The sequence below is a fragment of the Neophocaena asiaeorientalis genome, unplaced genomic scaffold (genome assembly GCF_003031525.2).
Source record: "Neophocaena asiaeorientalis asiaeorientalis breed wild unplaced genomic scaffold, Neophocaena_asiaeorientalis_V1.1 scaffold133, whole genome shotgun sequence".
Classification (NCBI taxonomy): domain Eukaryota; kingdom Metazoa; phylum Chordata; class Mammalia; order Artiodactyla; family Phocoenidae; genus Neophocaena; species Neophocaena asiaeorientalis.
The window spans coordinates 2381972-2396191 of NW_020174429.1; the positions used below are offsets into that span (position 1 = coordinate 2381972).

The 14220-nt window shown below is 49.9% G+C and overlaps 1 protein-coding gene across 1 annotated transcript in view; it reads right to left on the minus strand.

Moving 5' to 3' along the window:
* MYO5B (myosin VB) overlaps positions 1-14220 on the minus strand; it is a 373495-nt gene that overhangs the window by 38704 nt on the left and 320571 nt on the right. Inside the window, exons 22-25 of the mRNA XM_024756795.1 lie at positions 10794-11027; positions 2584-2668; positions 1657-1805; positions 420-539 (exon numbers count right to left, since the gene is read on the minus strand). Coding sequence (XP_024612563.1) covers positions 420-539; positions 1657-1805; positions 2584-2668; positions 10794-11027 — 588 coding nt within the window. The remainder of the gene's footprint in view (positions 1-419; positions 540-1656; positions 1806-2583; positions 2669-10793; positions 11028-14220) is intronic.

The window sequence follows — 14220 nt, forward strand, 5'->3', positions numbered from 1 at the left end:
AAATATTCGTTGCTGTCCTCTGAGTTTTAGCCAGCTTTCTAAGTCAGGAAGGGAAATTTTCTTGTTGATATTACTATATGTGCTGTGATACTAAATGGGGATGATAAATTATATCTCTTTTAATGACTCAGCTGTTCCAGCTATTTCACCTCTCTGCAACAGGTCCTCAGTTTTGCAAGAGGAATCAGGGATCTTCCTTTATGGAGAGTGGGAACAATAATGTATTGCCTTGCACAGTAAATATTAACTCCAGAGAACCGTCTATAAGTCCACCGCAGTTCAAGTGACCCTGCTGTCAGGAATGAGCCCGGGGAACTGTGGTCCCGGAAACAGAACAGCGCTGGTGGCGGAAGCTGCACACAGGTCACAGACCCTCCCACTGGAGCACAGACAAATAGCCAAGAGCCTGTCTTACTCACCTCCACCTGTTGGAGGGCATCTTCTGCGTCTCCGACCTCAGATGTCGAGATGGAGGGGTAATTAGAGTCAGATTCTAAGCTACTCTGGTTTGATGGGTTCCGCCTGTGGCCTGGGGTTTGCTGTTTAGGGAGAAACATGTGAAAACACATAATGAACGAATGTTAACAAGAACTATTATTTTTCAAATAACAGTACATTCTAGAATTGGACTTTTGCCTCCTTTGTCAACAAGAATAAGTACCACTGTTTCTTGGAACGACGGCTAAACAGAGCTGTTCCCACGAGAAATTTCACCTACAGTTCTTAAAATCGTCCAGCTAAGCAACAAAATGACACTTGGAAGAGAACACAGCTCTACAGCGGGTCTGTGTTCCCTGTAAATGAAATGCAAAGCCCTAACATTGGGCCAATTTCTCTGAAAAGTCCTGGGGAAAAGACCCTTAATCCCCAAACAGCCTGAAGTACACAGACAGTCCTGTCACCGCCTCCCTCTTGAAGAGAACTCTGCACACCGGCCCCTCAAGGCCCCTGCTTCAACCTGCACTCCACCAATTCTGTTTCTGAAAATAGTAAGCATATTAGAAATAGAGCTTATCATCTATACTGTTCACTTAAAAATGACTCTTTTCCCCCCTTGCATCTGATTGGGCGCTGAGAGTAAAAACTGATCTCGGTAGGAAAATTTTAGATTTCTATATATGTTCCTACTCAGCTTCTCTTCGTGGTTCCTATGCGATTAACTTATTCAGTCTCGTTTGAATACGCCTTTTTGGAGGGAATAGTTACATGGGGTAAAAGAGAATGACAAATCGTGAAACATGAGAACGTTCCCCTGTATCTGTGTGGCATCGAGGGTTAGGAGAAACCGTCAGACCCTTGCAGGCCCCCCCGCAGCTTGTGCTCCCCACGCCATTCCTGTTTCCACACAGGGATTCTCCCAGAGTAGGAAACAAGAAAGAGAACACATTTACGTGGGTGGAATTTTCCTTCAAGTCCTAACCGAGATCTTCATAAGACCCCAAAGTTGGGAAAGGAGCTGCCCTTGGGAAGGACTCACTGCCCAGCTACTTGCTCGTGTGAGATCTACCCGCGGGAGGGGTGAGAACTGACACGGGGAGGCGACACTGTTCGTGCAGCACCGATCACCGGGCATCGCTGTGCCAGACGGCACTGCAGGGGCAGCGGCGCGAGAACAAGGGCTGCGAAGCTGGTGGGCGGAAGGACTGCCCTCCTTGCCTTTATGATGGTCATCTCGTCCCGGAGGTTGTCGTATCTCTGCTCCAGCCGGGAATATTCCTTCACGAGGTTCTGGTACCGGGAGCGTTCCTCCTCCAGCTCCTTCTTCATCAGGAGGTTTTCCTCGACGGAGGTCTGGGCAAGTTCATCTGGAAAGCAAGTGCACGGAGCTGCACGTCTGCTTGGCATGGCTTCCCCTCGAGCGTGAGCACTCGTGCCTGCCGACTAAACTCTTGTTAAAATGCTGCCCACAACAAGCTCACGACACAGATACTTGGCGAGTTTATTCAACGACTTCACCCTCTGCAGAGCCCAGGGAGGTTTGCTCCCAAGGCTCGGCTGCAGTCTTCGGAGCGGGGGAAAGCCCACTCTGCCCCTAGGGGCTGGGGAGAGAAGCCGGCTGCACACAGGACGACTCGCTCGGCTAACATGCCAGACTCTCTCTTACAACAACTGTCATAGCAACTGCTGGCAGCAATGCTGGAAGAACCCAGGTTCTGTTCCAGAGTTTCTTCCTTATTCCTGGTCTTTCAGGTTCTTGTGCAGAGAGATTAAAGGAGATGCGAGGAGATACGGCCGCAGGTTAGGTGGGGGGAAGGAGGGAAGGCAAAAAGGTAACATGGGTGGGCTTTTCTCCCACCAAAACTTCTGATTCGTATCAGTGGAAAGAAACAATTCTTAAAGGGAAATTTAAAACAGTTAAAGACCATGCTGGGTGAGTCTGTGCGCTCAGGTGATTAAAACTCCTGAAACCAAATGTCACGGGATCTTAAAGATCACCCTTCTTTTTCATCTCTCTCCTGATGAAACCCTTTCCCCACTGCAGCATCCGGACTAACTACACGCTTCGTAGAAATCTTTGGGGGAAAATTCGTGTGGAAAAGAACTTAAAATCCAAAATGAAAAGTCCTGCCCTTTGGTACCTACCTTTAGATTGGCACAGGATTTGGTTGTTAAGCTGTTCCTTCTCATCTTTCAAGAGGGCATTTTCTTGCTCCAGGTCTGCAACTCGCTGAAAGAGAGAGCAGGGGGAAGAATATTTGCCTGTGAAGCCGGGCAGAGGAAAGGCTCCTTTTGTGAGGTCTGAACTTCAGCTGGTTAAGTTTAAATGCTCTTTTTACTAAAGAAAATTGAATCGGCCAAAGCTGCTTTCATTTGGGGATTAAAATTGTACACTGAAAGAAAAATCCCATTAGAACAAGGCAGATGAGTTTACCACTGTTTGTGGTTTTGCAATGCCCACAGAAACCTCAAGAAAAGTCTACACCAAGGTCATATGCTGTGTTCAGGATCTTACAATGATAACTGGCCTTCTTGTATTTAGTTCCGTGTCTTGGTAAATTCTGAGCTCTCATGTTTGAGTCTCAGGAAAGCCTAAAGCTCACAATGAAGAATTACCCCTGGTCTTCACCCACCCCTGCCCATGTGTGTCTCACGGGATCCGCACAGCTCAGATGCTGGGGAAGGGAAGGAGCCTTGCTATTGACTTTCAACTAGAGGATGTGAATTATGTTCAGTGAAACTGCTGTTTTCCTAAGCACAGTACCCCGTGCTAGGTGTGGCAAAAGACAAAAAAATGAGCATAAGACAGGCTCCAGGTTTTGGTCTGAGTGATGAGCATAAACAACCTCGCTCCCTTTGGTTGAAGAAATCGGTTCTGGCTATCTTTGGTACATTTTATGACCTACTGGGGAGAGGCTTCTTCCCAACCTGTGTAGAAAGAGCCTCAAAATGCCATCCTCAGTACAATAACAGAACACGTGATAACCAGCCTGTGCAGAGTAGCTGAGACTAGATGGTGACCTACCAGAATTGCTACCTAGCAGATTGTGGCATGGAATCCAGGGGGAGAGAGGATCACACAGATCCCAGAGGACCCACCTGCACTCCCTTGAAATGCTGCTAGACCCCGTGGCAGGAAAAGCAGGAAAGGAGGCCCCAGGGATGCTGGCTAAAGGGCAGAAGCCTTGGAGAGGTTTGAATTCCAACTAGTTATGTTTCAATGCCATCTGCCCTTCCTCCTGGCTTTAAAGATAAGCTTAAGGCACCAGGAGGTGAGTTAAGAGAACTGCTCCCCCCAACCCCCAGCATCACGTAGAAGGGGTCAGGAGAGAACTGCAACGAGGCTGGAGTCCAGGACTGAGGTCTGCTGTTCTCCCCTTCGGAATTCAGAAGGCAGTGGCTCCCACTTAGGTGCCTTGGCCCCTCTGGGGAGCTGCTGATAGTCTGCAGGTGGCGTGCTCTCTAAGGATCCTTACAGAGAAGAGCAGACACACAGTACTGGCAGAGGCTTGCAAAAGGTCCAAGCCATTTGTTAACCCTCCATTAACATGACCCAACTCCTTCAAACTTCAAGGAGGTTTCAATCTCCTTCAAAATGTGGCTCGAAACTACCTTCCAGGACACTGTCCCATCCCGGCAACGGGACACTGCAGCTCCTTTGCAACCTCAGTTCAGATGGACTCAGTTTCCCTCGTCAGCTCATCTGCGGACGTGCTGCTGAGAGTTACAGGAATGAGGCTCTGACTAGTGAGTGCAATGCTGACACTACTCTAGGGCGAGAACCGCTGGCATTACGTCTTTATATTCAGCAGACCCGTTCCCACCAAGTAGATTATTACCCCCTTCATGGTCAGGAACTCTCTCTATGGAGGATCGGGCAAAGGACCATGCTCTGCCCCCCCACAGGATATCAGATGAGATAAGGCTGGTAAATATGTATACACTCATGTAACTAATTATACCAAACTGTTATCTTCGTCGACAATTTATTTTTTATTATAATGAACACAACTGATGTTTCGTGTCTACAGAGAGCAAACCTGACTTGGTGGTGAGGGCAAAGTATAAAAGAAAAAGCATCAGGATGGACGCTGTTTTATCATCAAAGGCTCCCACTTGCGAAGCCTAGTTCTGGCCCAGGGGGTGACAGAGGGCAAGGCTGTCACTCATCCATCACACACTTCCTGATGTGCTTCTCTGTACCAGGAGCCCTGCCAGGGGCTAGGGGATGCAAAATGAACAAGACTCAAGGTAGCTGCCCACAGAGAGGGCCCAGCCTAGCAGGGCTGAGGAACAGGTGGGTGGCAGTGAGAAAACAGGTAAGGGCCATAGCAGGTTTCCGTAAAGCAGGGTTTCTCAGCCTTGGCGCTACGGCCCTGCCCTCTGCTCAGCCTGGACCAGAGGCCTCAGCAGGACCCAGGGGCCACGTTCCAGGCTGTCACATCATCAGTACCCGGCCCGACGCGGGCACCTAACGCTTGTTGAACGAATGAATTGCCCTGCAGATCCAGTTAAGGAGCCTAAGCTCTCCTCATGCAAAAATCAGGACTCCTTTAAAGGGTGTTTTGTTTTTTGTTTTTTTAAATGTGTTTATAGTTGACTAAAACATCTAGAAGACATGAGCTTGTTTAATCAAATAATTCAATTTGGCTCAGGAGGCCAGGAAAAAAGCACTCTTTAAATTCATCTAATTTGCTGTTATTGGACGCAGTTCACCACCCAATGACCTCACGTGTGCCTTTAAATTAGCTTGGCAAATACTCAAAATAGCTTTCCCTTTTCTAGGTGTACAAGTCAAACTGAAAACAACCAACAGAAGAAACCACGTGGTGTGAACCTCTACAACAAAAAGCCCACCCAGGGTGCAGCCAGAGTGAAGCTCCACCTGGTGCCACAGTCAGGAGGGCAGGACTCCAGTCCCCCTCGGAGAAGCAAGACTGCAACCCCTGAACCAGTGGACCGGGGTGGGTGGCTGCTCAGATCAGGCTGTGAGGTAACCAGACCCTCCATGGAACTAGGCCTTCCATTCCCTAAACCACCTTCTGTATACACGGGCAGCTCACAGAGCAGGTGGGCACCTGAGACGGCTTCCAGGATCACTCAGTGCTCATGACTGTCCTCTGAGCATCCTACAGGCCGGCAATGTCCCTCTGAAGTGGAGCGTGTCGTCTGCCCAGTAGAGGGCGCATGCCACCCCCACGAGGCTGGACCTGACACCTCCATTCCTCCGAATGCAGGCGAAGATCACGAAGCTCCATCGCAACCACCTGTGATCTAAAATCTCAGCCAAGACTCCAGCTGGCGGGGCAGCCACGGTGACGAGCGTGTACCCACTAAAATCTGCTGTTGTGCGGGCGCCTCATTTCTTTCCCCCGTCTCCCTCCAAGGCTTTGATTCCAAAAGACAGGCCTCTGATGAACTCAGCTTTGTTATTCTAAGCCATTCATCAAAGTGGCATTGGGGAGCTTTGCTTTTCTTCCTGCCTGAGCAGTTCTGGAGGTAGGCGCACAGCAGGAGGGATGGGCCCCATCTCAGCTCCACATCCCAGGTGGGGGCAGAGAGCGCTCCCCCAATCACACTTTGGTCTCCCCAACCAGCTAGCATATGGAGAGTTTGTTGGCCGCCGTTGTGGTGGATGACAAACTTCTGCAGCCAAATGGCCTTCCTTTTGTTGTCAGGGACGCAGGCTGCAGGGGGAGACGCTAACAACGCAGAATCAGGCAGGTGTGTCCTCTCAGGTGATAAATAGCACCCTCGCCAGCTGTGGCGGCTCATTAAGCATCATTCAGCAGCTCCGTTTTTTTTTTTTTTTGGGGGAGGGGTCTTTTAACTCTTGCAAGGCAATATTTTTGGGAGTGTTTCTTACCTCTAAAAGGTGATTGGGGACAGATCATCAGAACCAACACTGGTGTAAATCAGGCTAGTTTAGTCCCTGGTAAGTTAAATGAAACAAATGCCTCAGCTAAGTAACTGCCTTTACGAGTGATAATGTTTGGGGACACAATGTAGCTCTGGGCTTTTGGTTTTGTTTTGACTTAGTTTTTTCAAGTTGGATTCTTGCGCTGTAAAGCGGGCTGTGGCCCTGAGCAGACCGGGTCCAGCTCGTAACCACTAGGCCACCCGGCATCCTGACAGGTCAGAAGGCTGACCCATGAAGGACAGCGATGTCGAAGCCTGGAGCAGGCCTCAAACGCCTGGTTCCGACAGCAGAGTTACAGGAAGGCGTTCGGGGCGGGAGGGACCTGGTATGTGCTGCAGGGACCAAGTGCACCAGACAGACTTGCTCATCTCTCTGGAGGGTTCACGGCCAATGTTGCCTTCAAGGTCAGAAGATCCTTCCTGATGTGATCTCACCACCTTCCTACCCTTCTCCTTGCTCTGTCCACCTCAGCCCGATGGCCTCCTTGTTGGTCCTTGAACCCACCCAGCCTACTCCCACCGCAGGGCTGACGCACCTGCTGTGACATTTGTCACCTGTTCCCTAGAAGTCCCCATGGCTCACTCCTCACCTCACTCAGGTATCTCCTCAGCGGGAGTCTGAATGAAACACACCTGCCCTGGCCCCGAAGGCCCCTCTATCCCTTCACTCTGCTTTATTTCTCTTTATTGCACAAGAGGGATCATTTGTATTTGATTCCCATCTGTATACTCTCCAATAACCCCCAAATATTTACACCCCCTAAGAATGAGAAGGACTTTTTTTTGTTTTGTTTTGTTTTTGCGGTACGCGGGCCTCTCACTGCTGTGGCCTCTCCCATTGCGGAGCACAGGCTCCGGACGCGCAGGCTCAGCGGCCATGGCCCACGGGCCCAGCCACTACGCGGCATGTGGGATCCTCCCGGACCGGGGCACGAACTCGTGTCCCCTGCATCGGCAGGCGGACTCTCAACCACTGCGCCACCAGGGAAGCCCAAGGGAAGGACTTTTAAAATTGCTTACTTTTGCACCAGTGTGCAGAACAGTGCCTAACAAACACACCCAGTAAATAACTACTGAGTAAACGAAGGGCTGTGAGCTTCCGTGATTTCTGCAGTGAGATAACGTCCTTCCATGAGACGCATGGGGTCCTCTTTCTAACAACCATCAGCCTCCTTATGAGCCATGAAGCCCGCTGATAGCACAACTCTGAGTCTTAATGGGCCAAAGAAGTCCTGTTCTGTATCTTTGCGGGGGAAAGACTCAAAACATTCCACTGTGAGAACCCCCTACCCCCAAAGGCAGATCTTTTTACTTCTATTTGGAAAAACAAAACCTTTACATTGGAACTATCCAAGGTAACCATGCGCGGGTGTTCGGTGGCTGACAACACAGTACAGCACAGAACCCCAAGTGCACCAGCCTGAACACTCGAGGCCTGCGGGGCTCATGGTGTCAAGGACCCTCGCTCAGAGCCAGGGACCTAGCTGTGGGCTGCTCTTTCTTACCCACCCACAGCCCTGCTCTGAGCCAGGCCGTGCTGGCCTCACCAGCAGAGCAGATTCTGGATAATGAGCCATTGCCTCTGTGTCAAGGGCAGCCCTGGGACTCATGTCTCTTTCATCAGGGATAGGAAACAGCACAGCTGCACAAGTCTGTCAGCGCAGGGATCACTGATAGCTTTAGGAAGGAACAAAATACACATCCCACAGCTAAAAGGAAAGGAGGCTCCAGGCCGAGGTGCAGACCACTCTGGGGAGAGGCCGCAACAAGGACACCTTTAATAGAACGACTGTCAGCTAACTTCTGCAGCTGATGGGGGTGGGTCATGCCCAGGCTCTGCCCCCAGGGAGGCCTGGCCGCCCACAGTCCAAGGCAGCATGGCCATGTGGCCTGACAATGAGAATGCCGTCAGAAGCGGGGAGCCCCAAGTTTACCGGGATGCCAGTTCCAATACAACATTTGCTGACAGAAATATCAAATCCATTAATTAAACATCTACCAGCAGCCAGCTCCCTCCCTGCTTCGCCCGCCTCATCAATCTTGTTCAGCAAAGAGCAGGCTGCTGGACAAGCCCGAGAAGAAACCGTCTGATTATTCAGCGCTTGTTAAGACTGGACGTGGTACCTTTGATAAATATTAAACCCAGACTCGGCAGAGAAGAACCAGAGGGGGAAAAAGCCAGCCCCTACCTGCCCTACCCCACAGCCACCAGAATAAACGTTTGGAAGACCTTAGAGAAAGAGAAAAATTTGCTTCCACTTTTTCTCCTTCTGGAAAAAGATGGACATCGCACTTAATCATTTCACGCCAGTTTCTTAAGTCACCAGCTTGGGACTTGCTTATATTTGGAGTCAGGGAAGGTGCTTTTCTCGTTCTGCCTCTGTGCCTGCTATTCCCTTTTTGGCAGTGTCCTTGAATTTTTCTTTTTTCTTGCCAGGACCAAGCTCTCATTGTATTGATATTTAAGACCCAGGTCCAGACTTCAATAGTAACAATTTTTCCAAAGGAGAGGAGGAGGCAGCCCGCTTCCTTATTTGGCTCACGGGATATTATAAACCCTTAGGCTCCCTGGACGGAGACGTGGATACTTTAAAAGTACTCTGAGTCCCCAAATCACAGTGCCCCAGGGGAGGCAGAGAAGGAGCCTGGAGAGTCCATGAGTCAAGTGCCCTCTGTGGAGGCGGAGACCGCAGACTCCGGTTTTGTGATCTGCTGGGTTAACAGACTTCCCAGCGTCTCATGTGACCAGCACCCATGTGCAGGGAACCTGCTTTTCTTTTTCTCCCAGGGTCACCAATCTCAAGAGTTTCCAGTTCTAATCTTGGCCTCTTCTCTCTGCCTGTGGATTTCACCATCTTGTCTCTTATTCACATACAAGGGTTACTGTCTATCTGTTAGCAAGGATCCATAAACAAGTTTGGAATTCCACGCTTTATAGGTTACAGGCTTGTAGCTACATTGTAACGGGAGTTTCCTTAAGCATGTGCTTTATCCCGAAGAATGAAGTCCACTCCAGGCGTGGTGGGTGAACTGGCAGGTTTATCTGGGCAACCGGCTGCAGGGTGGCCTCTTTTGTGCCAGGCTGCCTGCACTGCTAAGTCCTATGTCTCAATTTCCTCGTCACCTAATCCCCATGTGGATCTCCCTTCTGACTCTGGGAAACCCCCTGGGATCTGGGGAAGGCAGTGGCTGACAGTGGGGAAGTTCTGCCCAGGACGGGAAGTGACGTAGGCACGCCCAGCAGGAGCTGGGTCCGCAGGTGGATGGCAGCCCCCCTATTTCCCGTTGTGCCTGAGGGCTCAGCCCAGGAGAAGGTAACTGGGCACAGGAAGAGACAGGCACTACAGAGCAGGGCTGAGGTTCTTTTTCCTTCTAGAAACCATCAAATACCATCTCATGAAGCTGACTAGCTGCAAGTAGAAGGGGCCTAAAAAATGATCTAAACCAACCTTTCTTCTTCTTTTCTTTTCTTTTTTTTAAACAGATGAGGGAACTAAGGCCAGTGAGACTTCCTGCATGCACTTGGTAATGGCAATGCAGGGATGAGAATCTGGAAACTCCTGTGTCTACCTCAGCATGCTTTCTGTGGCAGCATTCAGCTTGCCCCAATTTTTAAACACTGAAAATTGTTATTTCAATGTTAGGAACACTGAGTCCTTCCCTCTTAGATTCTTAACCCATCGTGACTCTCCAGTGATGGACAGGAACTAAATAAGTGGGCAGTGTGCCATCTTCCCTGTGGCCTGTGGGTTGCCATAAAGATGGGGGAGAGAAGCAGCGTCCTGAGACCGTGGAAGGCTCCTCAGGGGCACGTGGGACTTCCCTGGTTTGAACAGCTATCTTGGCAGTGGAGAAGGGAATCTCTGTATCCTGACATTTGAGATGGGAGAGTGGGGTCCAATCCCGTTTTATGGGGTAGAAAGTAAACCTACAGAGCACACCAACCAGAGGAGATTAGTCAGGCTGAAACTATCAACACTTAAACTTAAGGCAAATTCCCCAAAGCACTATGATTATGGGTAGGGATGCCTAGAGGTTGCCCCTAGTCCCTGCAGGCAACGTTAAGAAGAAAGGCCACTACCTCTGCACCGTCTCTCCTGCCAACAGGAACTTGGACTGCAGAGCGGACTCAGTGGCTAGTTCTAGACTATAAGGAACATGCCCAAAGGCACATGTGTGTAACCTTTCAGGGGATGCCATCATGTCCAGGTAATGGCAGAAACTCAATCAGCAGCACTTGCCAGGTGAATGGACACGTGCTTGTGTGGGTTCCCCCAAAGCAGTGGCACTTTACATCTAAACGCAGAGGGATGGTCAGTCTTGGGCACAAGCCCCAGTAAAGTCCATGGCAGTGTAACAGCTGGAAGAAGAAACCACTTCGGAGGGGTGCTCCGTTAGCCAGCCACCACCCAGCTGCCCCTCTGGCCCCGACATACCTTTCTCAGCTCGTCCTTCTCCCGGGTGTGGGCGTCCTCCAGGACCTTACGCTCCGAGTGGGCCCTCTGCAGTTCTGTACGCAGGCTCTCGACCTCCTCCTGCAGCTGCGGGCTGCTGTCCCCATCCTGGCTCTGCTGGTAGCAGGCCAGCTCCTCCTTCAGCTTCTCTACCTCCGTGGCGTGTGTGGAGGTGATGGCTGACAGCTGCTCCGACAGCATCTTGAACTCTTTGTTCTGGGAGAGCACCAGCAAACAGGGAGGGAGGAAACAGGTAGAGAGCAAGGTTAGTGGGACAGGAACAAACATGAAGGCAATTAAAAAAGGGACTTCCAAGGCGGAATTAAACCTCACAATCACCGAACGCTTGAGTGCTTTCTTGGCATCTCCCTAACAAAACTCTACTGTGAACCTAGGAGAAATAAAGGAAAAGCAAAAACACCAGTACTGACATTCAAGGAGTGCTTAGGAGCTGTGACAGAGCTGGAAGCTGGCCGACAGTGGTTAGCCTTCTGTGTCCGGCTGGAGAGATCTTACGCCCGGTTTTTAAGTTGCAGGAACAATGTTTTTGGCTTCTTGGAACTGCAGCCTTTGCTTTTCAGGATTCCCTGCTCTTTCACGCTGGGCCCTCCTGTCCTTGGACTCAGTGGTCCAAAGAGCTGCAACCTAATCGCTGGCTCTGAGACAAAGGACCTCTTCAGCATCCCCTCTTCCAAGGAGGTCCTCCATGGGGCCTAGGGATCCCTCCCACCACCTGTCAGCTTATCCTGTAAGACTCTGACTCCAGAAATTGATGCCCTGGCAGAACCCGTCCCTGCCGACGAGGTACCCAATCATGTACCCACTCAAGCAATAGGTAAGTGAGAAGCATTCTCCTGGGTGCCTGGCAGAGGTACGGAGGGGGGACTCGGAGGCAGACTGTGGATGAGCTCACAGAGGAAGCCCTGAGGACCCAGGGCCAGTGTCAAGTGCTAGTGTAAACATGGGCAGGAAGTGGTGCTGCAGTTGAGCATATCAGCTCAAAGTGGTCAGCAGGGAAAGTGGAGTGGAAGCAGCAGGGTTCTCCCAATAACCAAGCAAGCAAGCAACAGTCAGTGACAATTCTTCATTGCTATTCTCTGCAGGAGCTCCAAGTAGAACAGAGCTATTGGCTAAACTACCAACAAGCTGGGGCATCAGGAACCGATGACTAATTCACACCAGCAGTGAAGCTTCATGGAAAGCAGTGAGGGGCGGCAAACGAACAGCTGTGGGACCCAGTACAACACCATGAACGCCATGCGACCTTAAGGCTGAGACCCATTGTTGGTGTCCAAGTGGTACATTTCCCTCACTGATACAGCACAAAAAGATCCTCCCACAGTCTGTGGAAACCTCCCAGTTATTACCTGACATGCCCTTATGTCTGGTCTGGCAGTCAGCCTTGCTCTAAGTAATCACAAATAAGAAATCCAATTAGGTAGCATCTGTTTAAAAACCCCAGTGCCATCTGCACTGCCCACCCAGGTCTGGGTCTCCCAGGAAGCTTGAAGAGTCTCTGCACAAGGCGGGTGGGGTTCAGGGAGGGAACACGTGTTGGACTAGCCACCTTGACTTTGTTCTGCTCTGGGCGGGAAGCGAGGTTCCTCCAGGTGCTGCAGCCTGGGTCAGATCCCCGGGAACGTGGGAAGGAGGACGGAGCAGGTGTGGAGAGGCACACAACGTGATGGTGACATCCTGCTATGGGCAGTGATGACACCCCAGGAACCTCATGCAAAGATAACATGTCTAGGAGGCCAGCTCTTTGCTTTCATTGACACACACGCTGAGGCGAGGCTCTGGGAAGTTGGGGAGTTAAGAGACTGGACCCAGACAGACCTGTGCTCAGACCGCAGCTCTATCCTGATCAGCTGCGAACGTGTGGCCAGGTCATTCCACCTCCCTGTGCCTGGCTTCCTCATGTGTAAAAGACAGATAACTGTAACTCCTTCCTCACAGGGTTTTATCAAGGCTCAGGGGGATTAAGGGCTTCCCTGGGGCCCGGCACCAGGGGCACAGTTAGTGCCTGATAAAGGGCAGCTTCTTCATCATTCAGTTCTCTAGGGACCCCCTGGGAGAGATGCTACGAACTCTTTGCCAGCCGCCTGGGGTGTGGCTGGGAGATTCCTAACAGCTGCACAATTCCTGTTCCGGAGGCATGGTTTTAGAAAGGAGGACCCCAGAAGGGCCCAGCAGTTTCCTGCCTCATCCTCATGCCATGGAACCCATGGCCGTGCAGCCAAGCCTGGCACAGGGAGTGGTGAGGGGCACTTGCCCCTCATAGACCCCGGAAACCCTCCCTGTGATGGCAGGCCAGGCTCCCTGGAGCTGCCTTTGTCAGTGTGACTCGAGACCCGGCCAGCTCTGTGCTCCAGCGAGGGCCTTTTCCTAACAGCAGCGGGCTGGGGATTTCCATATGGACCCCTGTTCTCCTCGAGCTCCCCAGACATCCCGAGACGATGCTTACTCTGCACCACTGCTCAAGGGCACTGTGCTACAGGATTCACATCTATTAACTCATTCTCTAGTCACAAAAATCCTATGTAGTAAGGCTGAGTAATATCTCCATTTCACAGTTGAGAAAACTGAGGCACAGAAGGACATAAAACTGTGACTTGTCACATACGATATTTCAAATGTACATGGGTGAAAAAGAAAATATTAACTAATGCTTACCGAGTGTGTACTAAGTACACTGAATCAAACTGATTGAAAAGGTTACTGACTTGTAAATAGGTTCATCTGTCCCTTTTTTTTTTTTTAAGTTTCCACATGTAAGTGATATCATATGATATTTGTCTTAGAAATAGAGTCACAGATGTAGAAAACAAACTTACGTTTACCAGGCGGGAAAGAGGGGAAGGAGAAATTGGGAGATTGGGATTGACACATACACACTACTGTATATAAAACAGAAAACTAATAAGAACTACTGTGTAGCACAGGGATCTCTACTCGATACTCTGTAATGACCTATGTGGGAAAAGAATCTAAAAAAGAGTGGATATGTGTGCATGTATAACTTATCCACTCTGCTGTATATCTGAAACTAACACAACATTGTAAATCAACTACACTCCAATAAAAATTTTTTTAAAATAGGAAAAAAAAGAATCTTAATATGTTGTAAAATAAATAAATAAATGAATAAATAAACGAATAAATAAATAGGTTACTGACTGAATACATACATTTGCATCATATTTTCATATATCAAATAAAATATATTTAAATATAGCCTTATACTCATAAAGGTCTAAGGAACTTGACCCTCATTGTAAAAATATTGTTAGCTCAACTGGCCTCACTCTCCACGCTGGGCTTAAATAAAGCCAGATTGATAGAGAGCCAAGTTCATAGGTTACATCATTTTGGCTGAAAAATGTCACACCACAGGCCTACACCAGGAACA